General features: G+C 39.7%; 1 protein-coding gene across 1 annotated transcript; it reads left to right on the forward strand.

The window, feature by feature from the left end:
- Positions 1-56: 56 nt before the first annotated feature.
- GPN1 (GPN-loop GTPase 1) lies at positions 57-19,990 on the forward strand. Its single transcript, XM_084285358.1, is given in 15 exon segments — positions 57-170; positions 257-350; positions 1,400-1,439; positions 2,955-3,021; positions 3,780-3,817; positions 4,456-4,534; positions 4,637-4,731; positions 7,138-7,183; positions 9,893-10,039; positions 13,235-13,317; positions 15,326-15,365; positions 18,043-18,059; positions 18,061-18,128; positions 18,621-18,731; positions 19,382-19,990. Coding segments are annotated over 15 exon segments (1,095 nt in total). The 5' UTR covers positions 57-92; the 3' UTR covers positions 19,474-19,990.
- The last annotated feature ends 1,320 nt before the right edge of the window (positions 19,991-21,310 follow it).

Raw genomic sequence — 21,310 nt, forward strand, 5'->3', positions numbered from 1 at the left:
CGGCCGGCGGCGGAGCAACGACGCGCGGGAAGCTGCGAGGCTGGTCCCCGCCTCCCCACCGCGCCCCGGAAGAACAAGCGGCTGCTGGGAAGATGGCGGCGGCGGCGGCAGCGCCGGTGTGCGTTCTGGTGCTGGGCATGGCGGGCTCCGGGAAGACCACCTTTGTGCAGGTGAGAGACGGCAGCGGGGAGCTGTCGGTTTGCCCGTCCCTGTCTCCACGCCGGGCGGGGCCTGACGCCTTCTCGTGTCCCCTTAGCGACTCGCGGCTCACTTGCACGGCCAGCGCTGCCCTCCGTACGTGATCAACCTGGACCCCGCCGTGCACAGCCTGCCCTTCCCTGCCAACATCGGTGAGTCCCGCCGCGCCGACGCGAGCCCGGCTCGCTGGTGCTTTGCCGGGTGGTCGGCAGCTTGAGGTTGGTGAAAGTTGTAGGGGTGGTCCGGGATCAGAGCTGGCGCGTATTTGTCGAGTCCGCAAGAACAGAAAAATATCTTTTGCCATAAGGAAGTTAACGCTTTTTTTGGTATACTGTTTTTCTGATGTTTCGCAGAAAGGGAGGGAGGCTGTGTTATGTAAGGCATTTGATTAGGCTATTTATCTTCTCTTTAAGAGATACGAAGTCCTACCGCGAGGAGAACTTTTTTTTTTTTCCCCTTGATTATGAATTTTTAGGACCGAAACCGTTTTACTATTGCATTTGTACATACTTTGTACTATTTTGTATGGTTTAATGTACACCTTTTTTCCTTTAATTTGCAATGAGCATTTTAGCAGATTCGATTAGGTTTCCTATTTTCGGAGCTGTGGTAGCTGTAAGTGCAACCAAATAACTTTCTAAAGCTCTTTTGAAAACGTTGATTGTAGAGAAAATAACAACAAACAGGCTTTATGTCTGGCCATTCCAAAAGGTTTGCTGTTCCTAAAAGCTTACCATACCAATCCTTAGGTTTGTGAGGGTTCTCTCTTTCAAACTTTCTAACGTTTGTCAGTCTGTCTCTGTAGAAAATAAGAAAACTGGTGGTACCAAAGTGTTTTTATTGATGTCAGATGAAGGATTCCATAATGCATTGTAGTGCTGGATCTCGCATAAGATGGTTAAATATATATGCTTTACTAACTGTTGTTGATGAGCTGAGAATAAAATTCAGTTGAAGTAGTTACTGCTCAAAAACTTAACCTGATGCTGTTTCAGAGGAGTAACAGTGAATTTCATGTATATGATGACAATCTGTTAAATCTTACTTGTTCTGCTTGTGAGATTTTTTCTGTTGGTTCTAGATCTATTAGTGAGGAAAAAGGAGACTCGCTAGAAAGGGAAAGGCTTTCACTAGTCAGCAAATCAATAAGACTGTTTTAAAAGAAATGTATTGAAACTATTCATGTGTATTCCCACTTTAGATATCCGGGACACTGTGAAGTACAAAGAAGTCATGAAACAGTATCCTTTTTTTTTTAGTCTTACAGCAATCTTTGAAATCTTGGATTTTGTAAAAGTTGCCTGTCACTTCTGCACATCAAGATAAAGGGGACAGGAGGCATTGGGGATTGCAACAATGCAGACTAGTGCATGATTTTTCACTGTACTTCTTACATGAGAGATTAGAAATACATGTTAAATAAGATTTGATACTTAGGTGTAAAAAGTGCGCTAAAAGTGTTTCTGCCTAGTAGTGCCTTTTTATAAATAGCATGCACTCCATCCACTTCTCTTGTGTGTTTTTTTTTTTTTTCAATGAGCTTTTATTTTTCATGGGGGAAGCCAGCAGCTTTCTCCCCATGTATTTACAAATCTCATGTTATTTATTATTAAAAATATTCAAATTACTGTTTGCTTGTAGTAAGTGCAGAAAACTATTTACACATTGACGGTAATTAAAGCACTGTTGTCTCTCTGAATCTCTAAGACACTGGACTGATGGCTTACACGGTACAGTAATTTGGTAACTGTAGTTCAGTAACATTACACTAAAAGGACTGCAGTTCCAAAGAGGTATGGAGGTCCTTTGTTTCTCAAGTAACAGCCTTTGCAGGTGGAGTTAATATACAGTGTTTGGATTTGACATACTAGCATGGCTCTTACATTTACTCTTAGGGAAAAAGAAGGGATGATGGAGGTTAGGATTATGATTTTGGCTGTTATTTGATTAGGAGTTGCTAGCAAAACATTCAAACATAAGTTTGAATTTGGCATGTAGATGCATTACTTGCTTTGCTGTCTCTGTTAGCCATCATTGGAGTTGAAGTATCTCATCAAATAGCGCTTAAGGGGTGTGTCTGTTAGCATGTTTGGACATTTAGAGCAGTACCCCCAGAAGACTGTATGTACTAATGAATCAGTGCTGGTTCTTGTGCAGTAAGGAAATTACAGGATGCAATTAAAAGAGTCTTTGTTTCCATGAACATAATTAGTATAGACCCGTATGTGTGAAAAATAATTTTGAAATCTTCAAGACATTTTGAGTGTCTCTACAAAGTTAAGTCTAATTCTTTCCATTTAAATTCTTCTGTGAATGATTTGTGTGAGAAATCTTTTAATTGTATTTTTGAAGTACATAATCTTAAAAATGAACTGCATTCAGGACATTGTTAAACTCTGAGTTACTGGCTGTGTTAATCTTTTTTGGAAAGACAGCGATGGCTTTAGTATATAAGTGCACTTTTTTTTTTTTTCTTTTTTTCTTTGCCAGAGATGGTAATGCTTGAATAATGGTAAGAGGAAGCCACGGTGTAGCTTCTTTTCCTTTTGTCAATCACATGTGTTTTAACAAATAGCAAGTAGTCTTTCTCTTGCCCAGGTACTGCATCACTTAAAAGGCTTAATTGTGTATGGGGAGAATTGTCTTTTGCTGCAAGGCATCCAAGGTACATTGTCAATGGCCAACTACTATCAGAATTTAAAAATAAGCCCTCTGAGGTCTGTATAGTCATCAGCTTTCCTAAATGGAGTGTCTAGATATGGGCTGGGCCCAAATGGTGGAATAGTGACCTCTCTCAATCTTTTTGCTACAAGATTTGATCAGGTATGAGGTTGTTCTTATGTGATACTGGGCTATGGATACTGTGCTGGGGACTGGATTTTTTGCGTAGCTGGAGCTTCAGAAATCACTGTTGTTTAACCTTTAAATATTTTTTTGAGAGTTAATAGTATTCTCCCTATTTCGAAAAGCAGCCAAATTTCAATAGGTCTCATTTAAGGGAGATATATAATTTTTTTTTCCCAACTCTTTTTTTTTATGTAAAATTTGGAAGTTATGTATTTGGAAGTTATGTATTTGGAAGTACAGAATGTCGATTTCTAAGTCTTTGTGTATAACTGTTCTGTTGCATGATGTTCAGGATAACATTTTCTTTTATATGATTGCTCAGATTTTGAAGTAGGGAAGCTCACTTCTGGAAACCAGCTAAGTTTTCCTAGGGTTATTTGATAATTGACTATTCTCATAAATCTTAATGCTAAATCGGCACTGAGATGTGATCCTTATTCACAATATTAAAGCAATGCCCAATCTCTTAGGAAATAGTTAGGGAACAACTGCATTTATTATGCCATTTCTTTCACCAGGTACTAGATTATGGGTAAAATTAGGGTCATTTTTGGCATATGCATTGTCTGAGTATTTTCAAGCCATCTATTTTCACACAATGAAAGGCTTAGACTTCCAGCTTTTTTGATACGTACATGTGTGGCTATTCAATTTAATGTTTCTGTTATGAAATGACTATTTTTGTTTCCTGTTATGAGTCTAAATACAATGCATACTGCTTCTTTTTCAATCAGGTGATGAAGTTTATTGAAAAAAGACAAAATGCATCCAAGTAAGTATATTCTACCAAGTTTTACTATTCTGGAATCAATGTGGAAAAAATATGTGAAATGGTTTAAATATCTTAATTTAATCCTAATCCTAAAAAAAAAAAATCTCTGCATGTTTTAAATATCCTAATTTTATCCTAATCCTATAAAAGGTTCTCTATGTGTTTTGTAGTTGTCTTTCAGCCTTGGTATAAATTTTACCTGTAAAAGGGCATAGAATTATTACAGGGTACTAGCCTTGTTTGCATACATCAAAGAAATGTCTGATTCCACATCTGCTTTTCTTGTCTTCCTTTAGACCTTTTTTTTTTTTCATATGTACTGCTCCAATGGACAACAATTAATTTTTGTTCTGAAAAGTTTGTAATAGTAAAAAAAAAAAAAAAAAAAAAAAAAAAAAAAGCCAAATTGATGTCTTTAACAGAATCTTAGGAGAATAAATGCTTCTTAGTCACAAAATTCACTCAGAGATTTTCAGGTGTGTTCTTAAATCTTGTCACTGTTTGGGAAAAGCTTTTCTGTTCTGAGCAGAATAATCATGTGATTTGCTCTTCTGTGCCTGTGTTAGTCTAGTCATGACAGGACCTTGTGCTTGACTAATTTTTTCCCTTTTTGTTTGTTGCGGGTGACTTCTTAACAGGTATGTCATTATTGACACACCAGGTCAAATTGAAGTGTTCACATGGTCAGCATCAGGAACCATTATAACTGAAGCTTTGGTAAGTGTATTCTATGTAACTTGACATTGAGGCTATGTGGAAAAAGTGCCTATTGAACAGCGTGTACTTCTAATTAAATTGTATTTTTCCACATATTTCCAGGCTTCCTCTTTTCCTTCTGTTGTTGTTTACGTGATGGACACCTCTCGCAGTACTAATCCTATCACCTTTATGTCCAACATGCTGTATGCCTGTAGGTAAGAAAAGCTGAAAATGCAATGCATCTTTTTTGATTGCTTTGTCTCCTTGCTATTTATCAGGGAGGGATGGGGAGGGGAGGAACGACACACGACCATTTGTTTAGACTTCATGTGAGTAGCTTTTCAGTTAAGGAGAATATGTCCACTTAATTTCTTGGAAACGTGGCTGAGAAGAAGGACCATGTCTTTTTGGCCATGGTAAAGGCATAGTCAGAATGTTACAATGGCTATATCCAATTTGTTTTCTGACTTGAATAATAGATTTCTTTTGTAAAAGTAAAAATGGAACATATATTATTTAATATGTGAATTCCAATGTTAACTCTTTTTACCACAGTTCTTTCAGGTATTGACTGTAGTTAAGTTTGAGAAATGATGATTCAAACTTAAATTTTTGACAAGTAGAGATTTAGCATACAGAATTTCTGCCTGTAATCTTTTAATTTGCAAAGTCTCTAAAGAGATTTAAAGGTGATACACATCTTTACAGTTACAGTTATGACAATGTGAAGGGCTGTCTACACCTACAAATCCTTCTGATGCTTTTCACACTGTGATTTGTACTTGTGTGAGCACTCTTGTGTTTTGCTGTGTTGTCCTGTTCACCCCAGTGAAGAATATGCAGGTGGGGTCACATCCCAAAAAAACGAAAACAGAGAACAGAAGTAAGAAAAATGTGTCATTTTTAGATTATGTGATTATTGATAAGCTCTTTGTTGTTTTTTTTTTTTTTTCCTTTGTCCCTCAACTGTTAAGCCAATCAGACAATAGTGTAACAGTATAGCATCTCCTGAACACACATTAGCAGCAGTTGTTTGAGTTTACAGCTTACTGTAGCTTGTCTCTTTTAATACATAGCAGTTTGTTGATGAGAAAGCTCTGTCTTTGCTCTCGCTTCTTAAAATCTGTGACTTTTGTTTGCTCTTTCTGGCAATGTTACTAGACTCCTCAGGCATACTAGATTTGAAACCATTCAACTTTCTCAGTCAAGACTGAATTTAGTTGTTGATTCTAGGCACCATTGTGGATAAATCTTGCTTAAGTCTGGGATTTGTCTTTGTTTAGCATCTTTGTCTTAAAAGCTACTTTGTTGCAATAGTACTTATATGCTAGTTTTTTTTTTTTTTTTTTTTTTCTTTTTCCTAATTAGACTAAGCTGTTACTGGGAATTAAAACAAAACAAACAAACCAACCAAACAAAAAATGTACTCATTCCCTTTTTAGTGTTACGGTACCTCCTATTCACAGAATCACAGAACTGAACTGTAGGGGTCGGAAGGGACCTTGAAAGATCATCAGATCCAACCCCCCTGCCAAAGCAGGTTCCTCAGATTGAGATATTTAATCTGCTGTTTTGGTTATTGCCTGTCTTGGTGGTTTCCCCTTTGGGTAAACAAAATAATTTAGGTACCAAAGGAGGCCTGGAGGTCATCTGGTCAAAGCTGCCACTGAAAACATTAAATAATCCATGAGACTTCAGCTTGATGATGGATAGGTAGATTACATCTAATTGCCTGTTGCTTATAAAATCATTTATCTAAAGATGTATAAATATAGGCTAGTTTGAGCCCCTTCTTGTAAACCCATAATATGACATCACTCCTTTTTTGTTATTCTTGAGGTTTTCAGTGACTCTTCTAGATTTGTCTTGAGCTCAGCATGGTGTGAGGTCATGTGAACACATACTGTCTCCTGATTTATTGACTTCCTCCTCATACATGGATTTCTCTGCTGTCTATTACGTTAAACCAGGGACTGAATACCTATGTAAAAATCATATTTAGAGCTGTCTTAATTTATGGTAAATGGAATGTTGGTAAATGGTTTAAAAAAAACACAACTATTAGTCCTTCTACCAAGGTCAATTGCTGTATCATTGTGATAGGAGTATGCAAATATGTCACGTGACATTGCATTTTCTGAAATTAGAGTTGAGCAGAGGATATTAGAATACATACAGTGACATGACAATGTAAAGTCATGTTTCAAGGTAGTCTTGCTTTACAGATATTTTGAGTTATTTGAATTCATTGATCAGGAATAATTTCTCAAAACTGATTTCAACTTAAGTCAAAATACTTAGAAACTGCAAGGATAATAAGAACTGGGATCTGAGAATCAGAAAACAGTAATCAAAATCAACTGGGTATGTAGAAGGAGATTGTATATTTTATGTATATTTTATAGACAGACTGTTCAACTTCAGTACGCAAGATCTGGTTGAAAATTATCATCCATCATTTATAATTGATGCAGAGAAAAATATTTTCTTTACAAAGCCTCATGTATGCAGTTTTGCACAAGTCTTATCTGCCTTATGCTTAATATTTTTTTCTATTTTAATGAGTATTAAATTAATTTTTAATGGCTTTTTTTAATTATTATTTTTAATTTTCCTTCTAGTATCCTATACAAGACGAAACTACCTTTCATTGTTGTCATGAACAAGGTAAATTAAAGCTGTGGTTCCTGTGTTCCAATAGAACGTTGTTCTGCTTATCTTGCTTTAACATAGTGTGTTCATCTTACTACAATACTTACTACTAATACTATGTTTTTTTTTTCCTGGAAAAATAAAGGAAAAAGGCTGAGAAGGAGCTGCAGGCTGAAAACTGAATCTAGAAGAGGTCTTGGCAAAGAAAGGCAAAAGAAAAATCAGGGACAAGCAGTTACACTGAAAAATTGAAATCAGACATGATACTAAAAATTTGAAAAATGTTTTGCAATATCTGTTACATGTTTGATTTCTTGAGGTTTTCGGATTATTCCTAAATCTTTTTGTGTGTATTTGAATTTTGTAAAATACATGTTTCAAATCTATTTCTAGTGCTTATGAAACACTAAATGTCCATATTATAGGTGTAGATTTTCCCTGCTTTGAAGCTGGCTGGGTGACTGATACCAGTCCTGTTCTTAATCTTTGCACGTATAATGTTGGGACCCTGGCCAAGAGAAATCCCCACTTCTTCAGTATTCCTTTGATGGTTTTATGTGTTTTGTCTACACTCAGTTTTAAGTATGCTATCCATGGATGGGCCTCCCTTCCTAAAAGCTTAACCCTATGCTATAAGGAAACTTAATTTTGTAATGCAAGTTCATTACTGAATCTGCCCTTACTTTCCACTGCTTTCTCAAAACAATTGCCTTATTCCTGGGTTCTCAGCACTAAGTTGATGACTTACAGTAGAAATTGTGTAACACCTGCCTATTTTCAGGAAGGAGTCCCATGTTTTTTAGCAGGCAAAACTTAACAAAATGTGTATGGTTGTAATTGCTTACATTTAAAATGTACCAGGATCTGCTGGAAAGCAGGTATTTACTAGGCTGAGGCTATGCCTCCATTGCTGTGTAAAGTACTGTTCTGGAGCCTAAAATGAATGCTTTTAAACTTGACAGTTAGCCAGCTCCTTTAACATAATTTCAAGTGTTAGAAGACTCTCATTAGATTTCTGTTGTGAGCGTTCTTTCTTCTTCCCACAGGCATCCTTCCATCCTTCAGATTCAATTAGATGTTCCCTAACATAGCAATTTTTGTGTGTGCATGTGTATCTTGCATGCTTCCTTTAGAAGGCCAATGCTTTGAATGCGAAATTTTACTTCACCCCTTCTTACTCAGTGATTAGTGTCTGATGTGCTCCAATTATGCTCATGTTCCCAGTGATCCCTACCATGCATGTCTTTAATACCTGTGTGCTTACTTAGCAAGTTTTTGTGTGCTGTTTTCTTTCTAACTCTAGACAGTTACTGTAGAATAAGCTGTTAAGCATTTTTTTATAGAGAAAGGCATGAGGTAGGAAAATCAATCCTAACAAAATGGATTTCTGGAAAGACTAAAAAAATATGTGACTTCTTTAATATGTGAAAAGACAGGTAGGCCCAAGGTTTAGGATTCATAACTTCATGGTGCACCTCCTATGAAGAAAGGCTGAGAAAGCTTGGGTTATTTAGCCTAAAGAAGAGAAGGTTTTGGGGAGACCTTATAGTGGCCTTCCAGTATTTTAAGGGCCTGTAGGAAAGATGGGGAGAGACTCTATCTGGGATAAAACAAGGGTAATGCTTTTAAGCTAAAAGAAGGTAGGTTTAAATTAGATATTAGGAAGAAATTCTTCACTATGAGGGTGGTGAGGCACTGGAACAGGTTGCCCAGAGAAGCTGTGGATGCCCCGTCCCCTGAAGTGTTCAAGGCCAACATGGATGGGGCTTTGGTCTAGTAGAAGGTGTTCCTGCCCATGGCAGGGGGGTTGGAACATGATGATCTTTAAAGTCCCTTCCAACCCAAGCCATTCTATGATTCTATGACATAGATTTACAGGATGTTAGATTTGCAGATGAAAATAAAAAAGGCACCAAATTACAGAATAGGTTCAATTTTCTTTATAGAATTTAATCAAGTTGTCTCAAATTAGGCTTTGGACCCTTGATGGATTCAGTTCCATCACAAATCTTTTAAATAATAGTAGGAAATACTCCTTCCTACTGGTGCTGAGAAATTAAATATATCTGTTTTAGATGCTTATGTTGTAATAACTGGGGATTTGCATGAACTGTGATTTGTTTGTGAAATTCTTTAATAGACTGACTGTTCACTTACTAATCTGTGTAAAATTATGGAGCCATCTCACCTGTTTTGTGACCATGGTCATGCTCTGAGTTTAGATAATAGCTTCTTGAGGTCAGAGCACAGTTCCATTTATAAAGGTCCTGTAGCCTGTTACCCAGCAAGGAAATGCCCCCCAGCCTCCCAGCCAATCAAGAAAGGACGGCATCTTCAGCAAAGACAGTTCTTGTCTGGCATTAATCATAACATGTAGTATTTACAAATTAAGCTGTTTTGTACAGCAATTTTTGAATGCCCCATTCCACTAAACCATAGAAACTTTTATAACCAGGCTCAGTTTTTTTATTAAACACTCCTTCAAACTGAGATAGTGCTTTTTTTTTTTTTTTTTTTTTTTTTTTTTTTCCCTCTTCCTGTATTGAAGTAGTTGGTTTGACTAAAAACAGACCTTGGAAAACTTCAGACCAGGGCTGAATATTTTGAAAAGATCAGCATTATGAGAGGAAGTTTAAAACAAATTATTTCTTTTTTGATTACCCTTAGGCTGGGAACAAAGAATGAATCATTATTACTTCTGAAAGCTGTGTCTTCTCCTTCCAGACTGACATTATTGATCACAGCTTTGCGGTAGAATGGATGCAGGACTTTGAGACTTTTCAAGATGCCCTGAATCAAGAGACATCCTATGTCAGTAACCTGACTCGTTCTATGAGTTTAGTGTTGGATGAATTTTACAGTTCATTGAAGGTAAGATTCCTCCTTTTTTTAACTAACTTTCACAAAAGCTTGGAGAAGAGAAGGAGCTCAAGGAGGACATCACCTATGTATATAAATACATGATGCAAAGAAGTAAAGGTGACAGAGGCAGACTCTTTTCAGTGGTGAAGAACAAGAAGCAACAGACATGAAGTGAAATTCAGGAAGTTGTATAAACATAAGTTGTGATTGAGCACTGGAAGAAGGTTGTTGTGGTGGTTTTACCATGCTGGGCAGCTAAACCCCACAACCGCTCTCTCACTCCCCCTCCTTTAGATGAGGAGGGGGAGAAGTAAAGCAAAGAACAACTCACGGGTTGAGATAAGGATAATTTAATTAAAGGGAAATAATTATAATAATTAAATAAAGACTACCATGAACTAAACAATTTAACTAAGGGGAAATAAAAAGGGAAAGGGGAAAAGGGAGGGGAAAAGGAAAAATAAAAAGAAGGGAGGAAAACAAACAAAATAAATGAAGGCTATATGGAAGTGCAGAGGAAAGAAATTACTCTCTACTTCCCACAAATGAGCGATGATTGACCACGTCCTTGAAGCAAGGCCTCAACGCACGCAGCCGGTGTTCGAGAGGAGGACCGACGTTTCCCAACGAGAGCCCACCCCTCCCCTCCTCTTCCTGTCTCCACTTTTATTGCTGAGTATGACATTACATGGTATGGAATATCCCTTTGATTGGTTTAGGTCAGCTGCCCTAGTGATGTTTCTCTCCTCACTTTTTGCCCACCCCCTAGGAGGGTTAGAGAAAGGCCCAATGCTGTGCCACTGCTGCTCAGCAGTTGACACAACACTGGTGTGATAACACTGCTGTTCCAGCTACAAGTACAGAGTACAGCACTGTAAGGGCTGCTGCCGGGAAAGTTAACGTTCCAGCCAGACCCAGTACAGTTGTCCAGAGATGTTGTGGAATCTCTGCCTTTGGAGATACTCAAAGCTTGCTTGGACAAGATCTTAAGCAGCCTGTTCTAATTAATCCTGCTTTTTTGAGCAGAAGAGGTTGGGCTAGGTGATCTCCAGAGGTATATTCCAGCCTCAAGCATTCTATCCTGTAAAAGAGCTTTGTACCACCCTTTTGAATTGGAATTTGTTCCCGAACCTTTCTTTAGGGAGATGATTTGCTGATTTGAACGTAAAATAACTGCAGTTCCTTGTCGTGCTGAGTAGCATTTAAATAGCGATTAATCATTGGAAAAAAGGTAAGATGGGCTGCTAAAAGGTAATGTTCTGTGTTGTAAAGTCTCCCATCTTAGATAATGTTCCTTGTTCTGGAAGTCTCAAGTACAATTGGGCAATTTTCTATGTAGAAAGAAGGGAAATAATCTCAAAAGCAAGCCAAAAAACTGTATATTTGCTGAGACAAGTGAAAGTTTTTTACATTTATCAGGTGTTGAGAGGACAAATCCATTAAGTTTCTCTGAAAACACCGTATTTTGGAATATGATAATGATTCCATAGCCTGTGCCAGATGCATTCAGACAGTTGTGCTTTGCATTAGCTTTTACTTAAGAAAGAGCAAACAATTGTATTTTTTATGGATATTACAAGAAAGACGAAATAAATGATTACATTTAAATAGACAGAATAGAGCTAAAACAAGAATATTTTAAATGTCTGTAGAGAACAATATACAGTATTTCAAAAATGACTGAAATGGTGCCATATGCGTGACTAAAGTACTTCCCAATCCTTATTTGCAATTAGATTGCATACATTTTTAAATGTGCTTCAGCTAAATACAGAGACAGAATTTCAGAGACAAAAGGTCAGTTCTTGTGGTCTGTTTTGTTGCTTATTTTTAGTACACTGATACTGCAGCAGTTATACTAACAACTTAAAATACTATGTTCTGAATGACAACTTGGGTTGCTAACAGTAACCAAGTAAATAGAAGACAGGCTTGATTATTATTATTGTTATTATTGTTGTTTATTGCCTGTATTGGGCTTATGTGGCAAGATTTTGTTTATGGGGTGGCAGAACTTCAGGATTGGTTGCTGTGAGAAGGGTCTAGAAGCTGCCACATGTTAGGGAAGAATCAGTTCCAGCTGGTTGCAACAGGGCCCCACTGCTGGCCAAAGTTGAGCCAATGAGTGACACTGGTAGCATCTCTTTTGAGGGTATATATTTACGAAAGGAAAAACATGTTGCACAACAGCAGTTGGGAGAGAGAAGTGAGAAAATGTAGGAAAAAACCCTACAGACACCAAGATCAGTGAAGAAGGTGCCAGAACAGAAGTTTCCCTGCAGCCTGTGGAGAGAACAATGGTGGAGCAGGCTGTCCCATGCAGCTTGTGGTGTACCACGGCAGAGCAGATATCCATGCTGAGAGCCCAAGCTAGAGCAGGGGAAGAGGGTGAAGATGAAGGAGCAGTAGATGATGAAGCCATTGTGGACTGACCACAACCCCTGTTCCCCTCTGCTGCTTGGTGGTGTGTGTGTGTGTAAGTAGAAAAGGATTGATTAGGGGAAAGGTGTTTTTAGTGTATCACTATTCTACTCTGTTAGTAGTTGGCAATAAATTACATTAATCTCCATATGCTGAGACTGTTTTGCCTGTGACAGTAACTGGTGAGCAATCTCCCTGTCCTTCTCATCAGTTGAGCCCTTTTTTTTTAATCATATTTTCTCCCTCTGTTCCCTTGAAGAGGGAGGGGTTTGAGAGATTGGTGAAGCTTAGCTGTCTATCAGTGTGAAACCACCACAATTTCCCCATCTTGTTCATTATGTTTAGGTGCTGTATTGTCTTAACTCTGTTTGTGGGGGTATTGAGACTGGAGGCACAGGAGTGGTCTGTAAAACCAGGCTTTCTTTTTCTTAACTGTTGCATTGTTGTGTTTTGTTTGTTTCCCCTTTTCCTGCAATAAACTTTATAAGAGACAATAAGGCCCAGCTTCCTTGGTTAAATAAGAGCTTAGGTAAAGGGGGGGGGGGCGGGGAGCAGCGGGTAGCAAACATTAACAACTAAGTGGAGAATGAGGTTGAAAGGAGGAGTGACAGAAGTACAGTATTACTTCTTACTCTCATGCTGCTGATTAATGGTTATCACTAGATTCCCTTAGGTATTTTTTTCCAAGGCACTGTTTAGTCTTCCCAGCTCTCATCATCCATCAGTTACCTAAAAATTTGGTTCAGTTACTGTTCAGTTCTGGAATATGGCTTTCTTTTACAGGTGGTTGGTGTTTCTGCTGTGCTAGGCACAGGACTGGATGACTTTTTTGTTCAGCTTTCTAAAGCTGTAGATGAATATGAGAGGTAAGGTGATGCTTTGGTTCCTGACCCTCTGAATACTTGCTGAAGTTACTGATTCATGAACACGCTCCTTTGATTTGAAGGAATGTTCACTTTTCAAGTCAAGGTAACATAATGTTTATAATGCTCTTAAATCTAAGAGTCAGCATGAAATGAAGCAATTAAAATAATCTATGCAGTGGTGAATTTTTTTTTGTGCTATTCAGTGATAAAAACTAAAAGCCAGCTATGCCAGCAAACTTGTGAAGTTAGGTTTTTGATCTGGTTCCGTATGATGATCAGCTTTGTATTGCCCTTGGAAAGAAGTAGATAGAGAAGGCAAGCTAGTTGAAATTCAAGAATTCTTTGAGAATGTGCTGTTACTGGATTCCTCCTCATGAAATACTGCCAGACTGCTCTATAAAATTAGAAAGCAAATCCATTAACTTGGGTTGCATGGAAATAGCTAAGACCATAGATCACTGTCAGAGGAAAATATATCATGCTGGTTCAGACAGCCTGAGCAAGGCTGCTACAACTTCATGTCCCCAGATCCAACCAGTAGTGAGGCTGGAGGTGTACTCCCAGTAGGTATATGCACATAAGGCATATGTATACACCACATAAATGTATACATCAAGCCGTGCAGATCGGATGGATACAAAGAGCACTCACATGAGCTTAGCTTCAGTGGCCTTATTCTGTCCCCATCTCTGAGCAGGAAGAATGTCTGTTAGTGGGAATTTATGTACATATGTACAACGTGGATCCCTCCAGCAGCTAGGCTCTGAGTAGCTTCCTCCGGATCCCTTTCTCGCAGTTGCTGCCACCTGGATATATGAGTCTTTGAGACCCTAGCCCATCTCTGGTTGATGATACAGACTATCTCCCACTATCTCCCATGCACTTTCTGGGATTCCTCTGGTTCCAGTAGCTGACTCCCATGTGCTTTTGCCCCTAGAGATACACAGGCACTCCAACACCCATAGGTGTCCAACTCCCTGTTGCACTGGCTCCCAGACCACTTCACCTACCTTCCAGCTGCTCTGGCTTGATCTATCCTGCTCTTCAGCTAGTTAAGTTTGATCTTCGCTAACAATCACACACTCACTGATGAACCTGCGCTTGCATAGTCACTGATACCACAGACTCCTATACACACATGTACACAGAGCAAGAGTCTTCTCTTATTAGAAAGTATTGGAAGGTGGAGTTTAATAAGGTGGTAGGACAGACTGTTTTTATCAGGTGCAGGGCATGACCAGACAAGCATGCTGATTAATTACTGCTTACCTATGAACAGAGCCTGTTATTCCCTTATCCCTCTATATCTCATGCTTGTTTCTCCCCCAGTCTCAATCCCTCCCTTTTCCTGCCTTTGATTCCTTCTCTAAACATTGCATAATAAATCCCATGCAATCCCCAGATGCTCTTTTCCGGAACCCCATAATGTGTCCCACACACTTAGGCAGCCACCCCCATCCTCATAAGGTGATCCAGATAGCTATTCCTTATGACTCATGATAATGGATTTCATGCCTGGACCATGGGGGTTGACGGCCCTCCTGTGATGTGCTCGGGAGTAGGTGAGCAGGATATGTGTTGTCTTCCTCTAAGAGTTCCCACTGAACTGTCTCAGGATGCACAGGTGCTGGCAGAGAAAGCTATGTCGGTAGTTAGAGGAGAGTAAGTGATCTGCTGTTTAGGTATGGTAGTGAAACAGCTACCTCTATTGGGCTGTTTTTTTTAATTATTATTTTATTAGTATTATTATTTTATCCAACAAAAATGTGTGAGAAAGGTTTGGCATTTTAATGAAGTATGTTTGTTTGGTTTTCCTTATTATGCATCCTCTAGTTTCAGAATCCAAATGCAGGTAAAAGTATGATTTGTCTTTTCAAAACCTCTCTCAAGCATGATAAGCCTAAAAAAAAATTGTTTGGGATAGCAATAAACCTCCAAAATGATCCATACTTAATATGAATGATGTATTAATTGAGAGTGAATGCATTCTGTGTATTTATCTTTGCAGGGAATATCGCCCAGAATATGAGCGTCTGAGGAAAACATTGGTAAGCATTTTTAACTATTGTATACTGAGGCAGTGTATCTTGAGGATCAATTTTATACGTACAATTGCCTCTGCATTTGGAGGATCTAACATTTCATTTACTATTCATACATGGTGTGGAAAAAGTGTTCCTGAAGCTCACAATCAGTCTTTTTCCCCAGGCTTGGTGGAGCATATCTTTGCAAAAATGCAGATGTTTTGTAAAATAGATGTTGATCAATGTTCTAGTGCTAAATAATTCAAGTTTATTAGGGCAGATTGTGAGAAAATGATTGTGGTATTTTCTGTTCAGAAGGATACTTTGGTGGTGGTGGTGGTGGTGATTTTTAAAAAAAAAAAAAAAAAAAAAAAAAAAAAAAAAAACTTTCCAAGGTGGTTCGTTAAGAATATCGCTGCATCTTTCTGCACCAGTCAAGTTTGCTGTTTTGACTGAGACAATTAATAATGAAGACTGGAGTACCAAAATGAGTAGCTTTGCTTATCTTGAGTTCTGATTGTGCAAGGGTAGTTCTCTGCAGGCACAACTTCACCAAGTTTGTTTTCCAGATGCTGCTGAAAATTTTCATTAAGTTCATGCTGGAGGTTGTTTTCCATGCTTAAACAAAAGTTCTTTGTAACTTTCAGTGTTTATGTCCAGTGGAAGAAGGGACGGGCAACTCGGGGAGAGTACAAGGAAGTTGCCAGTTTATGCAGAGAAAAAAACAGGAAATCTAAAGCCCAACTGAAGCTCAATCTGGTCACTATGGTTAAGGATAACAAAAAATGTTTTTAAAAATATATTGGCAGTAAAAAGAGGGCCAAGGAGAATCTCCATCCTTTACTGGACACGGGGGAACATGACTACTGAGGATGAGAAGGCTGAGGTTCTTAATGTCTTCTTTACACCTGTCTTTATTAGTCAGACCACTTATCCTCAGGGTACTCAGCCTCCTGAGCTGGAAGTCTGGGACGGGGAGAAAAAGAAACCACCCACAGTTCAGATGGAAACAGTTAGAGACCTGCTGCTCCACCTGGACTGTCACAAGCCCATGGGGCCAGATGGGATCCACCCGAGTGTGCTGAGGGAGTTGGCAGATGTGATTGCTGGGCTGCTTTTCTTCATCTGTCAGCGGTCCTGGTCATCTGGAAAGGTCCCGGATGACCAGAGACTTGCTAATGTGACACCCATCTATAAGAAGGGTCGTAAGGAGGACCTGGGGAACTACAGGCCTGTCAGCCTGACCATAGTGCCAGGAAAGATGACAGAACGGGTCATCTTGAATGCAATCCTACAGCATATGTGGGACAACTGGGGGATCAAGCCCAGTCAGCATGGGTTCATGAATGGCAAGTGCTGCCTGACCATCCTCATCTCCTTCTATGACTGGGTGACCCACCTGGTGAATGACAGAAAGGCTGTTGACATAGCCTGCCTAGATTTCGGCAAAGCTTTTGACACATTGTCCCACAGTATTCTCCCGGAGAAGCTGGCAGCCCATGGCTTGGACAGGTGCACTCTTTGGTAGGTTAAAAACTGGCCAGGCCCAGAGAGTAGCGGCGAACGGAGTGAAATCCATCTGGTGACCAGTCACCAGTGGTGTTCCCTGGGGGTCGGTGTTGGGGCTCATCCTCTTTAATATCTTTATCGATGACTTGGATGAGGGAATTGAGAGCACCCTCAGTAAGTTTGCAGATGACACCAAGGTGGGGGAAAGTGTCAAGCTGCTGGGTAGAAAGGCACTGCAGAGGGACCTGGACAGGATGGGTTGATGGGTAGAGGCCAATGGGATGAGGTTCAATATGGCTCAGTGCTGGGTCCTGCACTTTGGCCACAACAACCCCATGCAACGCTACAGGCTTGGGGCAGAGTGGCTCGAAAGCTGTGCGGAGGAAAAGGATCTGGGGGTGTTGGTCATTGCTTGCCTGAACATGAGCCTGCAGTGTACCCAGGTGGCCAAGAAGGCCAATAGCATTCTATGTCACAGGATGGCTTGTATGAGGAATACTGCAGCCAGCAGGACAAGGGAGGTGATCATCCCCCTATACTCTGCTCTGGGGAGGCTGCACCTCAAGTACTGTGTTCAGTTTTGGGCCCCTCACTTTAAGAAGGACATCCAAGCCCTGGAGTGTGTCCAGAGAAGGGCTATGAAGCTGGTGAAGGGCCTGGAACCCAAGTCCTATGAGGAGTGGCTGAGGGAACTGTGGTTGTTTAGTCTGGAGAAGTAGAAGCTTGGGGAGACCTTATTGCTCTCTCCAACTCCCTGAAAGGAAGGCATGGGGAGCTGGGGGTCAGCATCTCTTCTTACAGATAACTAGTGATAGGACAAGAAGGAGCGGCCTCAAGTTGTGCCAGGGAAGGCTTAGGTTGGAAATTAGGAGAAATTTATTCTCAGAAAGTGCAGTCAGGCATCGGAACAGGTTGGCTGGGGAGGTGGTGGCATCACCATCCCTGGCGGTGTTTAAAGAAAGGTTGGACGTGGTGCCTAGGAACATGGTTTAGTGGGTGATATTGGTGGTAGGGTGATGGTTGGACCAGATGATCTTGGAGGTCTTTCCCAACCTTTATGATTCTGTGATTTAGTTGTAATATAAGACATGCTTGTTGACTTCACCACCCCACCCCAGAGGACAGACTGCAAGTATTGGGAGAAATAAGTTTTGAAAATGTTCATAAGCCAAATGTAACTTCGTACCCACAGGAGAAAGTTCAAAATAAACAAAAGAGAGCTGGAACACTTGTGGAAGGACATGGGCACCGTGTGTATGCAGGGCAACACACTTGCAGGTATTTTAACTAGCAATATTACGTTTATTGCAGAAGTTCTCTGAAGAGCCTGCCTTGAAAAGTAGCATGGTGCTTTTCTGTCTTCACTGTAAAAGCATAATAGCAACTTCATCTTAGTGGAGTGGGATGTCAGTTCCTGGGGATGGGTCAGACTTAGCTCTCCCATGTGTTAATCACACACATGAGAAGAGGAAACCCTAGTGTGTAGGTAAAACAATGGGCATACTGTGAATAATCAAGTATTTTAGAAAAGGTGAAATAGTCAAAATGGACAATGAGAAAGCTCTGCTCTTGGCTGAGCTGTTACCTTATATGAGTTGTTCAGTATGGTGTTGATACAGCCTGTCCTGTATCTTTGGAACCTATAAGTAGCTTTCTGTCCCTTTAGAGTAGGTACTCGTTTTTGTTGTATGTAAATAGAAGTTGTCAGGGAGAGAGCTAACTTACTGTTAGTGTGCTGTTTTGTGTATAGCCATTTCTGTTCCTTCCAAGGGTCTGATGATGCTTCAGCAATGGGTCCCTCTGAGCTGATCCTAACACGAGGAACTCTTGATGAAGAAGAAGAAGAGAGAGAGAGTGATACTGATGACATTGACCATGAAGGTAAGGGAAGGAGAGATCTGTTCTGATCTAAAAGCTGCTTGTCTAGGCATGAAATATTATCTGTATTTCAATAGCTGTATTAGCTGTAACAAGAGCCTAGGAGACGAGCAAACGTTTGGTCACCTAAATATAAGTGTATGAATTTATAGCAGTAGCCCACCCGCACTGCTCAGTCCAGTGATTCCACACTGTATTCTTTGTGAAAGTTCAATTGTAAATTGTGTATTCAAGTAATTATTTTTAATACAACAATGCATAAAACAATATGTTTTTACCAGAGAACTTGTTATGTTTGGACCATGCATGCAGTGACCCCCTGAACCTGTTCAATGCACGTTTCATCTTCTTTATGGTCCTCCTGTTCCCATCCCTGTCTTTCTTCCCTATTCCTGTCACTCTGTTCTTAAAACAATCTTTTAAGTTCTTAACAGAGTGTGATACTGTGTTTAGATAGCTCACAGACTATCTTCGTACTTACCCTGTTACATTCATATTTAGGATCACCTCTTTCCTCTCGCTTGTAATGAAATTGGAGACCAAGTAGACTTTGTGTCACTCCGACTAGCCTGACTGTAGCTTTCTTTAGGAACAGAAGTAGAATGAATGCTGAAATAGTGAACTGTGTTGTTTGTTTGTTTGTTTTCTCTCAGTTACTGAGGAGAGTCATGAAGAACCAGCCTTCAGAAATTTTATGCAAGAGACACGGATGAAATACCAGAGAAGAAGCAATCAGAATGAATGAGACCCTCAGAAATAAAGGGTTTGGAATGCATTGAAATGGAATTAACAGTAAAGAAACAGCATAAAGAAACTTGAATGGAACCATGCATGAAGTCTTACCTCTATGAACAGCTCCCTGTGATACATTGAGACTGTATCTATCTTTCTTCCTGCAGTAACTGTTGGTCATATGAGTAGAAGGTTTTATATCCAACTGACTGTATATTTGGTTATCTGCCACTGTGACTTCATAAACCTGAAGGAAACGGATTGCACTTTCTTGTGTACCGAATTGTTTAGATATGTCTGGTGAGAGCTTAGATTTTGAGTTTTGAGAGCATTATAATCTTACTGGTTTCCAGAAGTGCAGTGTGTTCACCTCATGCAGACAGGTGTGTGGTACATCCAGGACAGAAGCAAAACTTCCACAGCATGAAATGCCTGATATGTAAGTGTTCTTTTTTTTTTTCTGAGATAGTGATCTAAAGGGCAACTCTTGTGTTTTGTTCCCTGTCCCCCCCCCCCAGGTATTATGGTTTTGGAGATAAAAATGTAAGGTCTTTTAGAGAAGTAGACAAGCTTCATTTAGTCTATAAATAATTGAAAGCAAAGTAGTTTAATAATATTCCATCAACCTAGTGTTTGATACTTTATTTTTAATTAAATATATTTTATGAAGTAACAAATGTGTGATGGTTAATAGCAGTTTCCATTTCACCTTTCTAATGCGAGAAATTTTTTCTGCCCTTACAGCACTTAGAGCCCACCCATCTGGATGCACAGCAAATGCATTTTACTTGCATTACATAGACACAATACAGATGACTCTTAAGAAAATACTGAGTAAATAAAATTCCCATGAGAACTGGCTTGATTCTCAGTAGACTAAGAACTGAAGCATGCGTGGCTGTGTAACGGCTGTACATATCTGTATGTAACTTAAAACCAAGGAGTTTCTGTAGATGAGTGTTTCTATGACATGTAGATAAATACTTGGACATGGGCTAATACTCGTTTTCTTGATAGATACCAGTGGGGCACACGTGTTCTCTTGTCGTTTACCATTATCAACTCTGGAATCTTTTCCTTTTTACTGTGGGCTTGCTAGAAGGAGACTTCTCAGTGAGGCTCTGGCAGCTGGATCTGCTAGTACAAGTTGTACAGGTCTGTGGAAAAATAATTTTTGTGAATTTTACAAGCATAGATGGGGCAGGAGGACACAGACAAGCAGCTGTTAAGTGCCACCTCTGATATGGTTACTGCTTTTACTAAAGCAGAGCTTTCCAAGAGCATCACGATTTCAAATTTAGATAGCATGTCTTACTAGGTTCGGTCTAGTTTACCAGAAGCAAAGCTAAAACAAAGTGAGTATTATCCTTCTATTTAAATTCACCTTTTAAAGTATTCTTCCTGCAGACTACTGTTCGTGGTTTAGCTACTTGATTTGCATGAAAGAGACACAGACATTTCTAGTAACTAGCATCCTGATTGAAATTTCCTGTAGTCTGAGAACAAGAATTTTACGTGGTGCCTGTCAGTTTAAAATCTCTTGGCTTCTACGAAGGCTAACATGTCAAAACAACTAGGAAGTAGACTAAATTTCAGTAAAGACACTGAATAGAAAAGGTCCTCTTCTCAATAGGAGAAGAGCTTCACAGAACAAAAGCTCTGTTTCCTGTAGGGTTCCCTACATACTTGTTCAGTGATTGCAGGCTTTGAGTGGTCCCCTCGGGTCCAATATCGCACGAGTGTTGTGGTTCAGAAAGTACCTTCACTTACCTTCCATCTTGTGCCCGCAGGAAACCTACTTCAGCGTCAAATAAACCCCCACTGAAGCATCCCCGACTCATGCCGGTAGG

Source organism: Netta rufina (assembly GCF_964035555.1).
Source record: "Netta rufina genome assembly, chromosome: 3".
Taxonomy (NCBI): Eukaryota; Metazoa; Chordata; class Aves; order Anseriformes; family Anatidae; genus Netta; species Netta rufina.